The sequence below is a fragment of the Anoplolepis gracilipes genome, chromosome 2 (genome assembly GCF_047496725.1).
Source record: "Anoplolepis gracilipes chromosome 2, ASM4749672v1, whole genome shotgun sequence".
In the NCBI taxonomy this organism is placed as follows: domain Eukaryota; kingdom Metazoa; phylum Arthropoda; class Insecta; order Hymenoptera; family Formicidae; genus Anoplolepis; species Anoplolepis gracilipes.
The window spans coordinates 5,959,689-5,976,432 of record NC_132971.1 but is presented as its reverse complement, the minus strand read 5'-3'; the positions used below and the strand labels follow the sequence as shown (position 1 = coordinate 5,976,432).

Below are 16,744 nucleotides of genomic sequence, written 5' to 3'. Positions count from 1 at the left end.
TATATGTGTGTATACATACACACACATATATATATATATATATATATATGTATTACAGGAAGACGTAATAACGCAGAGACGGTTATTGAAACGCTATAACAAGGTTAGCCGACATCACGATGATATTTACTTTATTAAAAAAAAAAAAAACATAAAGATACACAAGAAGAAGAAAGCTGCAATCTGAAAACTAAAATAGGACATGTGCGACTTTTGCAAAGGTCGATGATGTCAAGATACATAGCGCTTGGCATGCGGAAAAGATTTCCTAGTAATGTATCACACTAGGTTGCAGATAAATGAAGATAATTGGCGAATATCACGGAGAAATCTTCAAAGTCGTTGCAACGTTGTCCAATCTTGATCACGAAATAATTTTGCGCTTGCATGTCGTGCAATGCACAATAGCCTAAAGCAACTTACACAAAAACTTTTTTCACGCAATGGTTAGATTTCCGTCTGTTAATTTTTTCATCGAGAATGAGTGGGCAAACAATCACGACTTCTAATCGAGAAACACATACGCTCTAATAAGTAATAATGTGTTTTTCTGGAAATAATCAAGGATAACTATGATTATGCAAATTTTATATATTATGACTGTACTTTCATTAAATGAAGTATTTTTTATAAATAAACAATTTTAATACGCAAACAAAATTAAAATTTATTATCAAGATGATATAATATATCTTTTATTTTATTTTTATTTGTTATTATTATTCTTATATTTTCATGAAAATAAAAATGAAGTATAGACTTGTAGAAATACTTTTCATGTGTTTAATATATTGAACGCAATCAACGAGAACACGTATACTTAAATTATATTTAAACAGATATATATAAATTTGTACTTTTCACTGATTTAATGACAGTAAATCGCATAAGAGACGAATCATGAGAGTACAGTTAACTCAATCCTTTTCACTTTCAGTCGACTTTCAAATTAACGCGTGTATCTAGCTTGACGGAGAAATGCTTCGACAAATTTATGCACTATGCATGTTCGCATATGTATTTCAAAAGAGAATAAGAGAAATAAAATATTAAGAAGAAGCTTTAATTAGAAATATGCATATATGCACATATCAAACACATTCTTTATAATAATATATTACATAATAATATTATATAACAACAAAAATAATAATAATTTTATAAGATAAAGTATTCGGAAATTAATGTTAAACATATTAACATTTACATATTAAAAATTAAAAATTTTAATATAAATTTTAAGAGAATTTAAATATATAACTGTTTTTTTATTGCATTTGTGAATCGCAATATATCAAAATAGAATTATTTGCATATTTATTTATATAAAAACTTATTAAGTTAAAAAACACAAATATTTAAAATATATTGATACATTATTATACATTTACTATTCTATTAGTAGTTAAATAAATCTTATATTTTTCAAAGATAATTTTTACGAGAAATTTAGCATAATTTTTTTTAGATTCCTTTAAATAATGAATTTGATATCACAGTTACTTTATAGAGGTTCAAAGTTTTTTTTATAATCGATCATACATTTCCAATCGTTTGTGAACCACAACTATGAAAAGCAGACAATATATGTATATCCTATTTTTGACTTTTTCGTTTCAGCACACAAGTGATTATATTTTAAATCATTATCATATCTGCTCCATGACAAGGGAATGATGATTCATTAGTTAAATAATATTTTAAGTATCTACATTTTTTAAATTTCTATTCTTGTATATGTTTCTTTTTAAATATTGGGATAATGCTTTCTCATGTATGCGACTATATAAACAATAATATTATAGTGTATATTTTTTTTCTGTAAATGATATATTTTTTGTTGACATTTTTTATACGTACACGCAAGAGAGATTTTATCACCTATTCTAAAAAACTAAATTACTTGAAAGTTTTTATTTAATTAGTTTTTCCAAACTAATTAAATTACTATTCTAATAATATATGAGATTCAATTTCTTGACTTATTAATAAAATATCAATTTGTAATATCTTAGCAAATATAAATTTAATTTAATAATAGTATATCAATATATTATCTTATTAATCTTATTATCTATTAATTTTATATACGTAATATGATATACGTATATGGTATCATATATATAAAATTGCCTATAGAAAATACAACCTAGTTAACTTTTTCTTAATTTAATTAACGGTTATATTTACACAAAAGCACTTAGAACCATACCTGAAGACAGCCGCAAAACGATTTCTTCACTCGTGATGGCATAGTCTGGCAGCGACCGACAAACTCTTTCAGAGGCTGTGAACTTTTCACAGGACAGCTTGGAATCCTCTGCAAATCATAAAATTTTACTCATGTATTATTTAATATAATTACACAACACGTATATATATATCAAAACATATCTATAAAAAACTCCAAAGAATTTATATGGGTAAAATTAACGCATTAATGCTAAAGTTGTTATAACGCTTATCATAACTAATAGTGTTTTGTTGAGTTGCAATAAGGAACATTGTTAGAAAAAATGTCTAACAATAAGTTTATATGTTATATAATAAATCTACATAGTTAAAAAAGAGATGAGAATTGTGTCGTAGAAATTTTACGCATCTTCATAATGTTACATAATACAATATGCCGTCTCGTATGCCGTATAACATCTGCCATACAATATATAGCATATTAAAACGCTATTAAAACGGGAGTAAGTAGTTTCAGAGACATAATAATAACATCCCATTAAATGTCAATTTCGTAAGTCGTTACGTTGTTTTCCGTTAGTTTTATAAGAGACGGCAGAACGTTCTGCCTAGATGTTACTTGGTAACATAAGAATATTACATATAATGAGAATAAAAGTGATGAAAATTAAAGAAATATAGGTTTGATTCAATATTTTGTGTAAGAGAAGTGCAAGATTACTACATTGTTACGCAAAAAAATATTTACGCAATATATATAATGTTTGGAAAATTATTCATTTACTATTTGAAGCAAAAAATCAAAATTTTATTTTTATATAAATTAAAACTTGAGTTTAATAAATTAAATATAATTTTTTAATTATTTTATTCATTAAATTTAATCTAATCATTAGTATATATTTAATACTATATAAATATATGAATATATATATACATATATATATATATATATACACATATAGTAAATGATATGTAAAGTATAATTTATAAAATGGTTGTTTTTTATTTACTTATATATTATTATTAAATGTTGTTTCAATTCAAGCACGTATTTTCAATCTATATATATTATATTATATTATATTATATTATATAATGAAGATCAAATGACATAATTAAATAATGTTATAATTCTAATTATTTTTTAATTGTGTGATAAGATGTCATTTTTATGTTTAATGTAATGTAATTTAGTATAATGTGATAAAATTTTCTAATATTATTAAAATAAATACTCATATAAAACATATACTTTTTATGTCATAATTTTATAATATTGTTAATTTTTAACATTAGAAATTTATTACGTTATTTTAGTTACATGTTAATCTCAACTATTCTAGTTTGTCTTACAATTAGTATATATTAATCAATAAGAAATTATGTTATAATAACGAAAGAAATTTGAGTTTTAATTACAAACTACAGTTTTTAATTGTTTTTTTTTTACATTGACAATGTACAACAAGTGATCAATCATTATACAATAGCTTACAGTGACTGATTCTAAATGAACGCAGCGAAAGCGTTTCACTTTACAATCAAAATTCCTTCGTGATTCGATCACTTACGTGAAAAAAACGCCACCTTCTACTTTCAGAGTTTGGACAGGGCATAATATTCTGATCCTCAACATTAATAGATGACATGTAGGCATCACTTTTCAAGATCAGTCAAATTGTTCTTTTACACTACACAATCAGATAAAAGAGAGATGCCCGAGGCTGAGTTTTTGATTGCAATCATCCTTACGATTAACCGTGATTTTCACTTTTGCGTGCCTTGAAGAGGAAACTACGTAAGAACTGTGCAGGTAAAAGAACTTGGCAACTTGAGCCACTCTGTCGACTAATATGTATTTTACCTTATCTTACATGTTGAAATTCTTATCAGAAAAAAATGGAACAATGTCAATTATCACGTGCGCCAGTTATCGCGCGACCATGCATTGTAATGTCTCCAGAAATCAGCTGATCGCTAGTCATATAAGTAGACAAAACACTTTTAGAAGCATTTTATTTTTGTGTGATGGAAACGAGGCATATAATTTCTTGATTTCATGAGCCTTCATATTATTTTTTTCTATTTATATTTTCACATGTTTCACAAAATAATAAAAGATAACATTTAAGAAAAAAATTTAAATTTATAAAAAACATAAGTGCAAAAAATAGATACTTATACACAAAATAAAATTTAATAAATTCAAGATTCAGAGAAATGTTTCTTCGAATATAATTTATTTCAACTTGATTGCGTAACGACCTTAAAGCAAAAATTCTACTTTAGAATATTCAATTAAAACGCAGAATATTATCAACATTAATGTTTCACGATTACCATTATATAATCGTCAGTGATCTTCGATGTTTGGCAGCTATATGTATTTCTCGCAGCTGTTTCTGTTTGTGAATAATTGGAACCTTTCTCGAGCCGTTATATCGCGGTTCGTGTAACAAGAATGTCGAACACATCAAAGTGTACACTGTAGTTGTTGTGTAAATGTAAACGCACACGGTACTTCTTCGTTCTGTGACACATGCTTTTCAAAATGCATAACTACATGTCAGAATGATTGAAATATATTTGGCTCATTTAATATCTTGTGATAAGAAAAAAGTAAACATAATAATGACTAACTGAATATTTTAGTATATATGTATATTATTATAATTTAATTTGCATAAATTTTTACAATTGGGAACTGTACCCATATCTTTTCTATATTTTATGATAAGCTATTAAATTTTTTCAATATATATTAGTTATATATGTATAGTTTTTATCAATATTAACTTATAAAATATTGCAATAAAATTGGCTTTTTATAATATTATTTTCTTTTATATTAAAAGCTAAAAAATGAAATCAGAATTCTTACAAATTGTCATCAATAAGAATAAATATAGGTTTTTTTTATAAATATTAGGAATATATTTTTCATCTCAAGACATTCCTTGCATGCAAAGCGTAAATTCTTTTTTATATTACTTGTAAATGTACAATATATAATATATCTGATATATCTGATTTTATTTTTTTACTATACAATTAAATTTTTGTATAAATTTAATAATAAATATTATAAAATAAATATTATTAATAAATTACTAATAAATGTTATAAATATTGTATAGATTTATAATAATTTGTGTATAAATGTATAATAAAATTACTTTTTTGTTAGTTTTTTCTTCGCGTGTGGTGCCGAGATGGTCTGTTTTGCATAAATCTACATGTATCTTAACCTTTGGAGAATACGCAATCGAAAAAGTTATATTTTCAATGCAAATTCCGTCGTAACGGCATTTGTAGGAAGCGAATATACGACGACGGAAGCGAGTCACGGACTTATAAGCACACTTTCCAAAGCTTTACGGTCTTTAATCCACCTCCTAAAATTACTTCCTCGTAAAAAATACAGCGATATGAACGCGAACTTACGTGCGTCATGCAACTGTCATCATGTTATCAGTTCAAGACAGTTGTGAATATATGAAATAATAGTACTATATCTTGAAAGAATTGACAGTCTTATTGTCGATCATTTAGACATTTGTTATGCACATCAATTCAAAGAAAGAAAGAAATAAGGAAACCGTTGGAATTCGTTGATTTTGTCATGTCAAAATAAGCTAAATTTTTTAGGCATATCCTTACAATTAGAAAAATTAAAAATATATTCATATCTTCTAGCTTTTCATTTTTTATTAGATATTTCTTATAAATAATTATTATAATTTCCAATATCAAAGTACTAGCTTTATTTTTATACAAAAACAAATGATATATTTATATCCTTTTCAATATCTGGTTCAGCAAAAATATAATTTGAATTATATAATGAGTTAGTGTTTTCTTGAAAAAGGTCGACTAAAACTGCTTATCTAATTAAGAGTAGCTAACAGTTAGATTGTGTAGGTCACATACACAATACGTATTTTATTAATTCCTGATATAATATGTATCTTGAAAGACTTGGTTACAAAATAATATTAAATTTGTGTAAAGAGAGAGAGAGAGAGAGAGAGATGTTATGTTAGATATATGGTTTAAAAAAGGCATAATAATAACACACTCGAAAGTAATAAGCTCATTACTCACTGCCGCGATATAATTACACGCTATAATTATTGCATTTCGTGCGGCGCATGCAAGCAGCGATTTGATCTTGCAAATATCATTTTAATGACGCGTGCATCATTCAGATCAAATAATCGCGCATCAGTCGCGATTAATGTACGCTTTATTTATTGCTACTTCGACACTCGACACTTGGAAGCTGTATATGCAACGTGCGAGATTTATTTTATAGTTTATTATGCGAGCAAAATTTCGCGCACGTTTCATTACCCGCGGTGCGAAAATGATAGTCACACGTTATGGTTGTGAATGTATACGTGAATGCAGATTTTCTCCGCAAATCGCGTTTTTTAATGAAGAATGTTACTTAATTCTGCATCGAGAATTTTTTTTGTAATTTTTCCAGTGTGTAATATTGCAGTTTGTAGAATCTTAAAAATCTATTTTAATTCTTTGTGACACATTTTTTAAAATATGGTTTATTGAAACTTAAAAAGGTTTCTGACTACTAATTTTTAGTCAAAATTTGAAAATTTAGAATAGCAAATTTATTATGTATATGACGGTCAAATTAAAAAAAATATATAAATATAGCTTATAAAAAGCTGAACTTTTTTTTTACAAACATAAAGAGTTTTAAGAGTTTTAATTTTAAATCTGCAAATAACATTTAAAGACTTAAGATAACTGAATTAATGTCGAAGAAATCTCTACTTTTTAAATATAACTAATATTTTATAATTGTTAATTATTTTGGTCACTATTTTGAATATTTTAAAGAAGATATTTTACGACATTTTATAACAGACTTCTATGTTACATCAATGTATGTACGGTTCTTTCGAAGTATGATTGAAATAAATGCCTCCTCGTAATTAGGTCAATTTATTCGAATAATTATGGCACGGCGTATTATGCCACTATACTTTCAACTATGATGAAACTATCATTAACATAAGCATCTTCTATAGACAAAAAATACGAAATGCATTCTGCATATCAATTTGAATTATCTTAAGTACAAAGTATGTATAACATTACTCTTCTAAATATTTGTTTACAAGTGTTATATTTATTATGATTTATTATGATTTAGAGTTATAATTGTATATCAATCAAAATGTTTCATTTTAAGATATTTAATAATTTCTATTTATATTTGTGAGTCTGTAAAAATAATCTATAAATAATAGATTATAAGCTTTTAGAAAATTAAATATTTTTCACAAAAAAACTTACACTGATTTTCGGCTATTTATAAAAAAGACTAAGCTTATTTGTGCAAAAACTAATTTTACAAAAAATCTGTAATATACAAATAATAAACATAAACATAAATTTTAAAAAGTTCCTATATTCTATATGAAAATTACCTATTTTATAATTATAAAATCTTTTTTATCTTTTGTATAATTTTATAATATACACATATTAAAATTATACTAAAGATAAACATTAAGAAAAAGAAAAGCTTTCTTGTATATAATTAAAACATCCACAACAATAGTACAATAAGAGATTGTACGTAATGTGATTACGTATTCGATATCCGTATGCTAATAAATTCAACTATAATGAAACACTTGTAACAATGAACAATGAAAAATAAGCTGAATTACCGAACATTACCTCCTTCTATTTCATACCGTCTATATCTTTCTCTTTGTCAGTTCTGATCTTGTCTTTTCCTCTCTCTTCTTTATGAGTACACTCTCACCAAAGATATTTGAGTGAAACTTTAGTATGCCCTTCCCCCTTATCGACATCAGTTGAATCATTGATTAATCGATCTATCAGCTGTCATAAAATGAGAATTGAATCTTCTATCACTATGAAAATAACTTTCTTATTAGCTACTGTCATTTTCTCTTTCTTTACTGTCACTCTCTCTCTCTCTTTCTCTTTTTCTATTAGAGTTTCCTATAGTCTACATTTAATTAATGATTAAATTATATTATTAAATATAAATTAAATCGTATTATTTAATATTAATAGCTCTATGTTTTCTTTACACCAATCGATTCCTCTTATTGTTTGACGTTTAAAAATATTGAGATAAGATTATTACAAAATAAAAATTTTAGAAGAGTTATTTTATAATTTATATAATATTATGTCAAATTAAAATATAAAATATCTCGTGAACTATTTAATTTTGGCCATTCTACTTTTATAATATTTTACTCCGAATATTGCGATAATCAATTTATATAAAAAAATGAGAATAGTTCTATTTAAAAAACTAGGTTAGCTTTTTTACATAATTTTTAAAAACAACCTTTATTAAAATTCAAAATTTAATTTTTTTCTCATTTAAAACTTTATAAATTTTGTCTGAAACATTTTTTGTGTACGACGTCAAGTTTAGAAGGCATACAGGTGTTTTTTTTATTAAAATGGGATATCTTATACATGTATATATATACACACATACACACACACACACACATATATATATATATATATATACACACATATACTTTATTTAACTATGGAATTGATCTTTCTTTAAAATGTCAAAAAAATTATTTTGTTACTTTTAAATTTTGAAAATTCAGCATGTTGACAGTTCAAATTTAAAAGAGACTCAAAATAATGTTAGAGATCAAATTTATTTGAAATTAAATAAAATATACAATTTCATTATTTATTTAAAAATTTCGAAAATTAAATTCATACATAAAAATAATTTTATTTTTCTTTAAATAATACCGAATGTTTTCCTTTGCGCTGTCTCTCTCTTCAAAATAGATAACACACAAATAAGTAGTAAGTAGCAAACTGTAATCATAAAATAAACGGTACTTTGTCTGCTCTTTCAATTGCGCAATATACCATTCTTTTATCGCAATTTACTACAAATAATAGTTATGTTTATGAAAAAGCTTCACTAATGACGCATCTATAATGACGCTCAATACTTGAACTATACACATTACCAGATTCAGCTTTCCCACTTTCTCCAACATGGTGTCCATCTTGAATTTCGTCGGTTAAACTCTTCTTCAAACGTTGCCCTTTCAAACCGCGAACTGAAATGTCTTATGACGAGTATTCGTTCGAAAGTTGCTCGCTTAGCATGCGAGGATTATTAATATTTGTCGATAAGCACGGTAAAGTTACATCGTGTCCCAGAATAAAATGTACAGTTCAACGTATTTATAATATTCTAATGCTTCATCCTATAAAGATTGTGGAAATTATGCGTGACATTTAAAATCTCCTCTTTTTTCCTCTTTTAAATACATGTAATCCTTCTTAACGGATGAAATATTTATGATTCTTCTTGAATATTTGAGCAGTTAAGTGTTATATTTCATTTTTTTATATCTCAAAAAAACGTTGATACAAAAATAAAAATATTAGTTATTTTTATTATAATTGCTATCTTTCTGCAATTAAGCGTTCATTTTTATAATAGATTTTATTTGGATTTAATCTTTTTTTGTCTTTCTCTTTTCTGCTTACAATCAATTATATGATTTCTTTATTTTTGAAAATTTTTTGTCTCTTTCAATTCAAGATTGAGTAAAGAGATTTTTTATATTACATAGATAAAGATAAAAAAGTTTAAAAATAATGTTTGAGAGACTTGAAAAGACGGCAACTTTATTTTTATTTAAGATTTTTGATAAAATTGATTAATTTTAAAGAATTAATATTATACTATTTTTTTTTCTTTATCTCTACTAAAGTAATAATTTTTATTACAAAAAATCTTTTATTACAAAAATATATTTTTTACTTATTTCTAGAAACAGAGAAACTATAATTTTTTATTATTTTTAAATTAAATTTCAAAATTTTGTTTTACAATAAATTGCAATAAATTTTAATTGGATTATTGTCATAAAATCTATCGTTATCTTTTTTCTATCAATCTATTCAATTTGTATCAATTTATTAACTTATTGATGAGTTTATATTAATCACATTGATATCTGTATCTATAATATAATCTATTTTCAAATTATAAGAAAATTATCTGTTTTAGAAGAAAAAGTTATTTTCCTTCTATTCGTCACTTTACCATTTTTCTTTAAAAAAGAGAAGTCTTTTCTGAAGTTTTTTTCATTGAATCTCTTCACTCTTCATTTTTAACAAAACTGAATCGAACCTTTGTTAAAATAAATTCGACATCACAACATTGTTAATTTAAATTCTTTCACTCAAAAAAATATTTCGCGCTCGCTTGTAATTATTGAAATGTTCAACAAAACTACAATAGATGATCGAAAATTCGATTACAAATGTTGCGGCACCCGAATTTTCTTCTCTGTTTCGATCAAGATCGGCGGACGATCTCGCCTGCGAAACGTTCTTGCTCGCGATTGTAGGTTGAACTGCCAGGTGAAAACACAACACCTCTTAACCTGCACAGGTGCACATAGAAGTCCCCCGACTGGGCTCTGGAAAGAAGGGGGGCCTACTTGCGCGCTAGGATTCTTCGCCACGAATACTTTGATCGGCGCCTGATGGTGAAACCGGAGAATATCATCTGCGCAATCCCCATTCTCTCCAAAGATCGAATTTAGATGAAATAGATATATTAGCTTAGAGTAGATAGGAGTCATTAGCCGGCGAGCGATAAGCGCAAAGGAAAGTCGAAGTACGATACGTACAAAAATTTGCTTGCGGGGAAATATCACCTCGTTCGAGCACTTTCTTTTACGTGTAACATTAATGAAAACATAAGATATGCGAAAACTCTTTTGTGATTAAATAACTTTCTATCGTTATCACCATGTGATAGTTACAAATGAATGAAGACAGGAAGAGAAAGAAAGTGCGCTGAATTATTAATGTATATTTAAATCAGTCCAATCTAATTTTGTTGTATTATTTCGTTTAAATCATTTTCAGTTTACTAAAAAAAAATCATTATAGAGAAATCTCCATATGATTTATATTACATAGATTTAATAATACAGTTTTTTTAAATTTAACTTTTTATCTTAAGAATTATTACTTATGACTTATGATATTAAATTATAAATTTAATCAAACTAATCTATTGTTGAGTATACACTTTTAAATAATGTTGTACATGTTTACAAAATATGATTTTTGTGTAAATATGTTTTCAAAATATAATTTTAATTATTTTTTACGATATAGTATTCTAATAAATAGATTAACGTATGATTAAAACATGTACATTATAATAATATGTTACGTATTAATACAATAATTAATACGTGTATTTCAAAATTTAACGTGTCTTAAAGCAAAAAGCTTTCAAAATTCTTGTTCTTGCATACAACAAATAAAATATTAAAAATATGTGCGATGCATTTCTTTTTGTACTTTTTTTAATTAATAGTGAAAAAATCATTTTTGTAACTTGACTTCCCTTATTATCTATAAATCTACAATAAGTTTGCTATATTTAATAAAAAAGTTGCTATACATTTTCTACCAAACACGTCATAAAACACGTGAAAGCTATGTAATAAAATAAATGTTCAACTGCCGGATTTTGCGTGATAGCGCAATTTCTTACCTATAACAATTTTAACGTTACACATCGGATTTATTAATTAACTATAAAAGTCACAAGACTTTTTATTAAGAAGTTATATTTTTTTATTGTTTGCACAGGCTACTTATAGAAAAATAAAATCGTAAAAAAAATCGTATTATAATAAAAGATATTATTTTTAAAACAAATGGCTTTCAATTACAGTTAATTCCGTGTGTTAATAACGGAAACAACTAATTGTAATTACCTTTCTTTAATAGTATTATGTTATTCTGCATTTGTGTAAAATTCTAAATTTACTTTATTTTTTAATCTTTTCTATTATAATTTTTGCCATTTCTGTAATTTCTAAGATATCGATTTTCCAAATCACTTTTGCAAATTTTAATGTTTTTACTTATTTTTAAAAAGAGACTGTTTACTTCAAAATTTGAAACATTATTGTCAAAATGTGACATAATTTAAAAAACGCAATCTCTAGTAAAAATATTCATAAATATAAATTTTAGTTTTCAAATTTTTAATTAGAAATAAGAATCTAAACACAATTTATCATAAATCAACAAATTTAAGTGCTAAGCGGACTTGATAAGTAGAAATAAAAAAATAAAATAGCAGCTTACTGACTTGCATATATACGCGCTGCGTGCCATGAGAAACAGATTTGCGTGAATCTTGGATCTTCAGACCCGAAACTGTGATCCGCGTTGTTGTCATCGTTGATGTGACGCACGACAAAAAGTGTTCGTCCTTGCTTGCCCTGCGGCAACAGCCTTCCTGGCAAACTGCACTCTTGTCTCTTCGTCGCTGATGCGCAACGACTGGTTTTTCAGGAAGAAAAATAAAACGCATGACCGTCAGAATTTTTTTCTCCTTTTCTGCGTCATTCCTTCTGCATAGTAGAAGGACGAGATAGAAGTTTATTGCCATCTCCTTCACCAGATTCTGCCTCTATCTTTTGAAGATGTTCTATTGTGATAATCCTATCTTCAGGATTGTTAACGACGGTGAGAGTCCATGCAATCGGATTAAAATGAGTCAATCAAATGCAGATGATAATATAAACTTTATAGATGTTTTTATTCAGAATATTATACTTAATCTGGTCGTTGCTCCAACAAATATCTGCTACTTTGATATTTTTCTAGACTGACTTCGACCACTGGTTTATTTTGAAATTATTCAAGATTTTATATCCCGCTTTTGTTGAATTTATACTTATATTCGTTATATTTACATTTTGACCAGACTATCTTCGATATATTTTTTTCTTTTATTAATGCAGCCTCGGAAAATCTTTGTTTCTGCGAGTATAATTCATTGCACATAAACGCTAAAAAAAGACGTTTGATATTGCAATTTATAATTTAATTTAATTGTAATGTAATAAATTTTTGTATACATATATACTATATTCGTATTTATTTATAATCTCTAGATATAGTTTATTTTTTTAAATTTTTCTTAATAATATTCTTAACAAACATTTCTTAACACTTTTCTTCGAAAATAATTTTTATAATTGTAACTGTTGAATGTATTTAAAAACATTTGAAACTTTTGAAATGCATCTAAAGAACTTTTATTTTTATATATTATCTCTTCATTTATTATATACCTCTTTTTATTATATATGTATATACATATATCTTACTTTTTTATTATATGCATGGCATACAAGATTGAATTGTCATGTCGCTGACATTTACTTCTTTATCGCATACCTTTGCCTTTCATTCGAACTTAGACGCCGGACCATTCGTTCTCTGGAATGGATAGAGACACTCACGCAGCACTGTTCGCTTTGGCGTTGGAACTAATCGAATTGTATTAGTTTGCTTACTCGCTTTATCGCAGAAATGTATATAATGTTGTAAAACTAAGAGACACTCAGCATTAATGTTACATGGCATACATCTGGTGAAAACAAACTAGAGAAACTTTTCGCGTTTCCGCAGAAACATGCGAGACTACTTTTTATCGAATTTCCGTAATGATCTAACATGAAAATGAGACGCAAATTTTAAGCATCTTTATAAAAGACAAACGTAAAAATGTCTAGTTATATATAAATAGCAATTATATATAAATAGTATTATATATAAGTAGTACTATTACATATAAATAGTAATTATAATTATATATAAATAGTAAGACTAATTTTTTTAGTAAAGGAAAATATGATTATAAAATAAGTTATTATATTTTATATGAGAAATACTATATATTTTACATAAGAAATATTATATTTTATATAAGAAATATATCCGTCTGTATAGCTATAAAGCAATTAGTACAGTCAACAACTGAAATGATTTATAAAGATTATATTTTGATATAAAAAGTTTATTGTAGTTTTTTGTACGTGTCTCTAATATCTTTAAAAAATTCTTCCAGCAGCAATTTTAATTTTTGAATTAAAAGCAAATAATAAAATTGTATACTTTAATAAAGGATATACATAGAGTTTTTAGATAGTATATTAGTACCAAAAAGTTTTTTACATGAAAGAATATGTCGGTAATATACAAAAATAAAATTTTTATATGTAGAAAGACTTTATTTTCTTGAAAAAATTAAATTTAAAAATTTGAAATATATTAATACTTTAGCTTTAATCTAATTTTCAATGATTGAATTCATGTCAAGCAATTCTGTCAAAATATAAATAAAAATATAATATTTTATTCAAGAAAATAAAGATTTTGATATATTATAAACAACTTGTAATTTGTTTATTGATTGTGTCTATATTTTTTTAAATAAAAATTTTTTTTAGTTACGAAAAATTTACCTTCTTATTTCTTAAAATGTACACTATTATTTTATAATTTGTACTAAATGTTGCACTGTTTGTGTAATAAATTAAAAATTGTACGAATTTAAAGGTGATAATTATAGTAATGTCCTCATTTTTTCTAAAAATTGATTTTATAAAAAAAAACTTTGTATAAAAAAACTTTATTTTATAGTTTTAATTTATTTTATACAAACATCTTTCCGAAATTATCAATCATTAGTCTATTGTACTTGTTACATTTTTTACATGCCAATTTTTTTCAGAAATTCTAATTTCATATCACAATAATATAATTAGAATAGATTCCGGAAGTCAAATATGAAAAGAATTTCAAGGATGCGTAATAAGCGTTCACAAGTTCTCGTAACCTATTCGTTCGACGGTAACTATCGTGAGGTGAGTTCGTCTGCTCGTGACATGTTTCGTTGACGATTTACAAGTTTAACGTCCGTATCGACATCATCATTTACATACAATGTCTATTTGTCAGTCCCGGTAAAAGCATAGAATACGATAGCGTTACGTATAATGCTGAAGAAGCCGTATGTGGTGAATGGTTTACAATGTTTCGATCAAAGAAGTCACGATAAACACTGATAAAAGCATCAAAGTGCGCAACTGATTTTTTTTTTCGAAAAATCTTGACATTAACTTATAAACATTAACTTACTTTTCTTTTGACATATATATTATAGAGGACACATTCCTAAGTAGGTAACTCATTCCTAAGTACATGCTTTGAATTATGTGGCACTCTCTTTTTGTTTCTGATTGTGAGATATGTCAAATATATATTCGCCAAAGGGAAAGTGACCCGTAAGTTAATGAAATGAATTTTTTTTTGTTATCCGCACCATTTCTCTTTTTTTTTAACGCGTCATTTTTTATAGATGGTCTCACACCGTGGGTGGGAAAAACAACGTCAGACTTTATGGAGAATGGAATGTACGTATACGTGTAAATGCATTTTCCGCAGCGTCTTAATCGATGTCAACTATTGCATGTATCGACCTACTGAGGAAGACCCGTTATGCAGTATCTTCCTATCCCTTCCGTCGCGATATATCGCTCCCTGGTCCCCTCCGTCTCGCTTTCGACTTTGGTCCGCAACACGTAACCGAACGTCTGTCATCATTATGTCTTTAGTAGAATGTTAATGTACATAGGTATATCGATGGATGTATAGACCTTGATTAGAAAATTTAATAGAAATATTCAAGATGCAATCTATAATAAAATGTCAATTTCGATTTACTTTGATTGCTTATTTAGTTACACGTTAACAAATTAAACATAATTTTAAGTAATTCTCAATAAATAATTATTAGATGAAATGGAATATTGTATGTATTAATAATTACATTATATGATCAACTTAATAAATAAGCGTTTTTTTATAAGCGTTCTTCCAAATGTCTGCGTATGAATAGAGTTTAGCTTTTTTTTTAATTTGTACAATATAGCTTTCTAAGTTATTTTTACCCGTACAGTGTCAAGAAAGACCATTTAGAAATTCACATGTCGTTTCTGGAATATTAGCCGTTTATACTTCATGTCCCGTTAAGCGTCATTACATATATATATATATATATATATATATATATATATATATATTCTAACACGAGCTTCTAAAGATAGAATCCGGCTATGACACCGTGGCTCGTCTAGTATTCAGCGTGGGTGCGTTCGCAGCTGCGTAAGTTCATTCATGGATTACTTTGCCATTCCATTCTCGTTCGTGTTATACCGTTTTCTAATCACACAACAAAACGTCCTCGACCATCTTTTCATGCATTAGACACTTTTGACATAATTTGCACTTTTCAACTACGATCATACATGTAAAGATCTAACAAGACCGAAACAAATGCTGGTATATTTTTAAATATAAGCTTTGACGGTAAGGTGTATAATGTATGTAGTATGTACTGTTAGACATCGTAATTGCCTAGTTTTTTGTAAAAACAAGCTTTATTTAATATATATTATCATTTTATTTATATTACACAAAATATTAATCGTTGAAGAAAATAAAATTGTTAAATTGCATAATATTATATTCAATAATTAATAAAATAAATAAGTAAAAAGTATAATATAAATTATTTTTTACATAAGGCTTTGTTTGCAAAAAATCTGATTTTAAAAACCAATTTTTTTTTTATTTTTGCATTATTTTTAAT

The 16,744-nt window shown here is 26.2% G+C and overlaps 1 protein-coding gene across 7 annotated transcripts in view; it reads right to left on the bottom strand.

The window, feature by feature from the left end:
- Daam (disheveled-associated activator of morphogenesis-like protein) overlaps positions 1-16,744 on the bottom strand; it is a 43,792-nt gene that overhangs the window by 12,108 nt on the left and 14,940 nt on the right. For 2 of the 7 annotated variants that reach the window (XM_072911122.1, XM_072911123.1), the window contains exon 2: positions 2,213-2,320. In XM_072911122.1, coding sequence (XP_072767223.1) covers positions 2,213-2,254 — 42 coding nt within the window. In that variant the 5' untranslated portion in view covers positions 2,255-2,320. Of the gene's footprint in view, positions 1-2,212; positions 2,321-3,767; positions 4,307-9,218; positions 9,639-10,309; positions 11,083-12,388; positions 13,119-16,744 lie in introns of those variants that run through there. The other 5 variants (XM_072911120.1, XM_072911119.1, XM_072911117.1 and 2 more) reach the window with 5 other exon arrangements.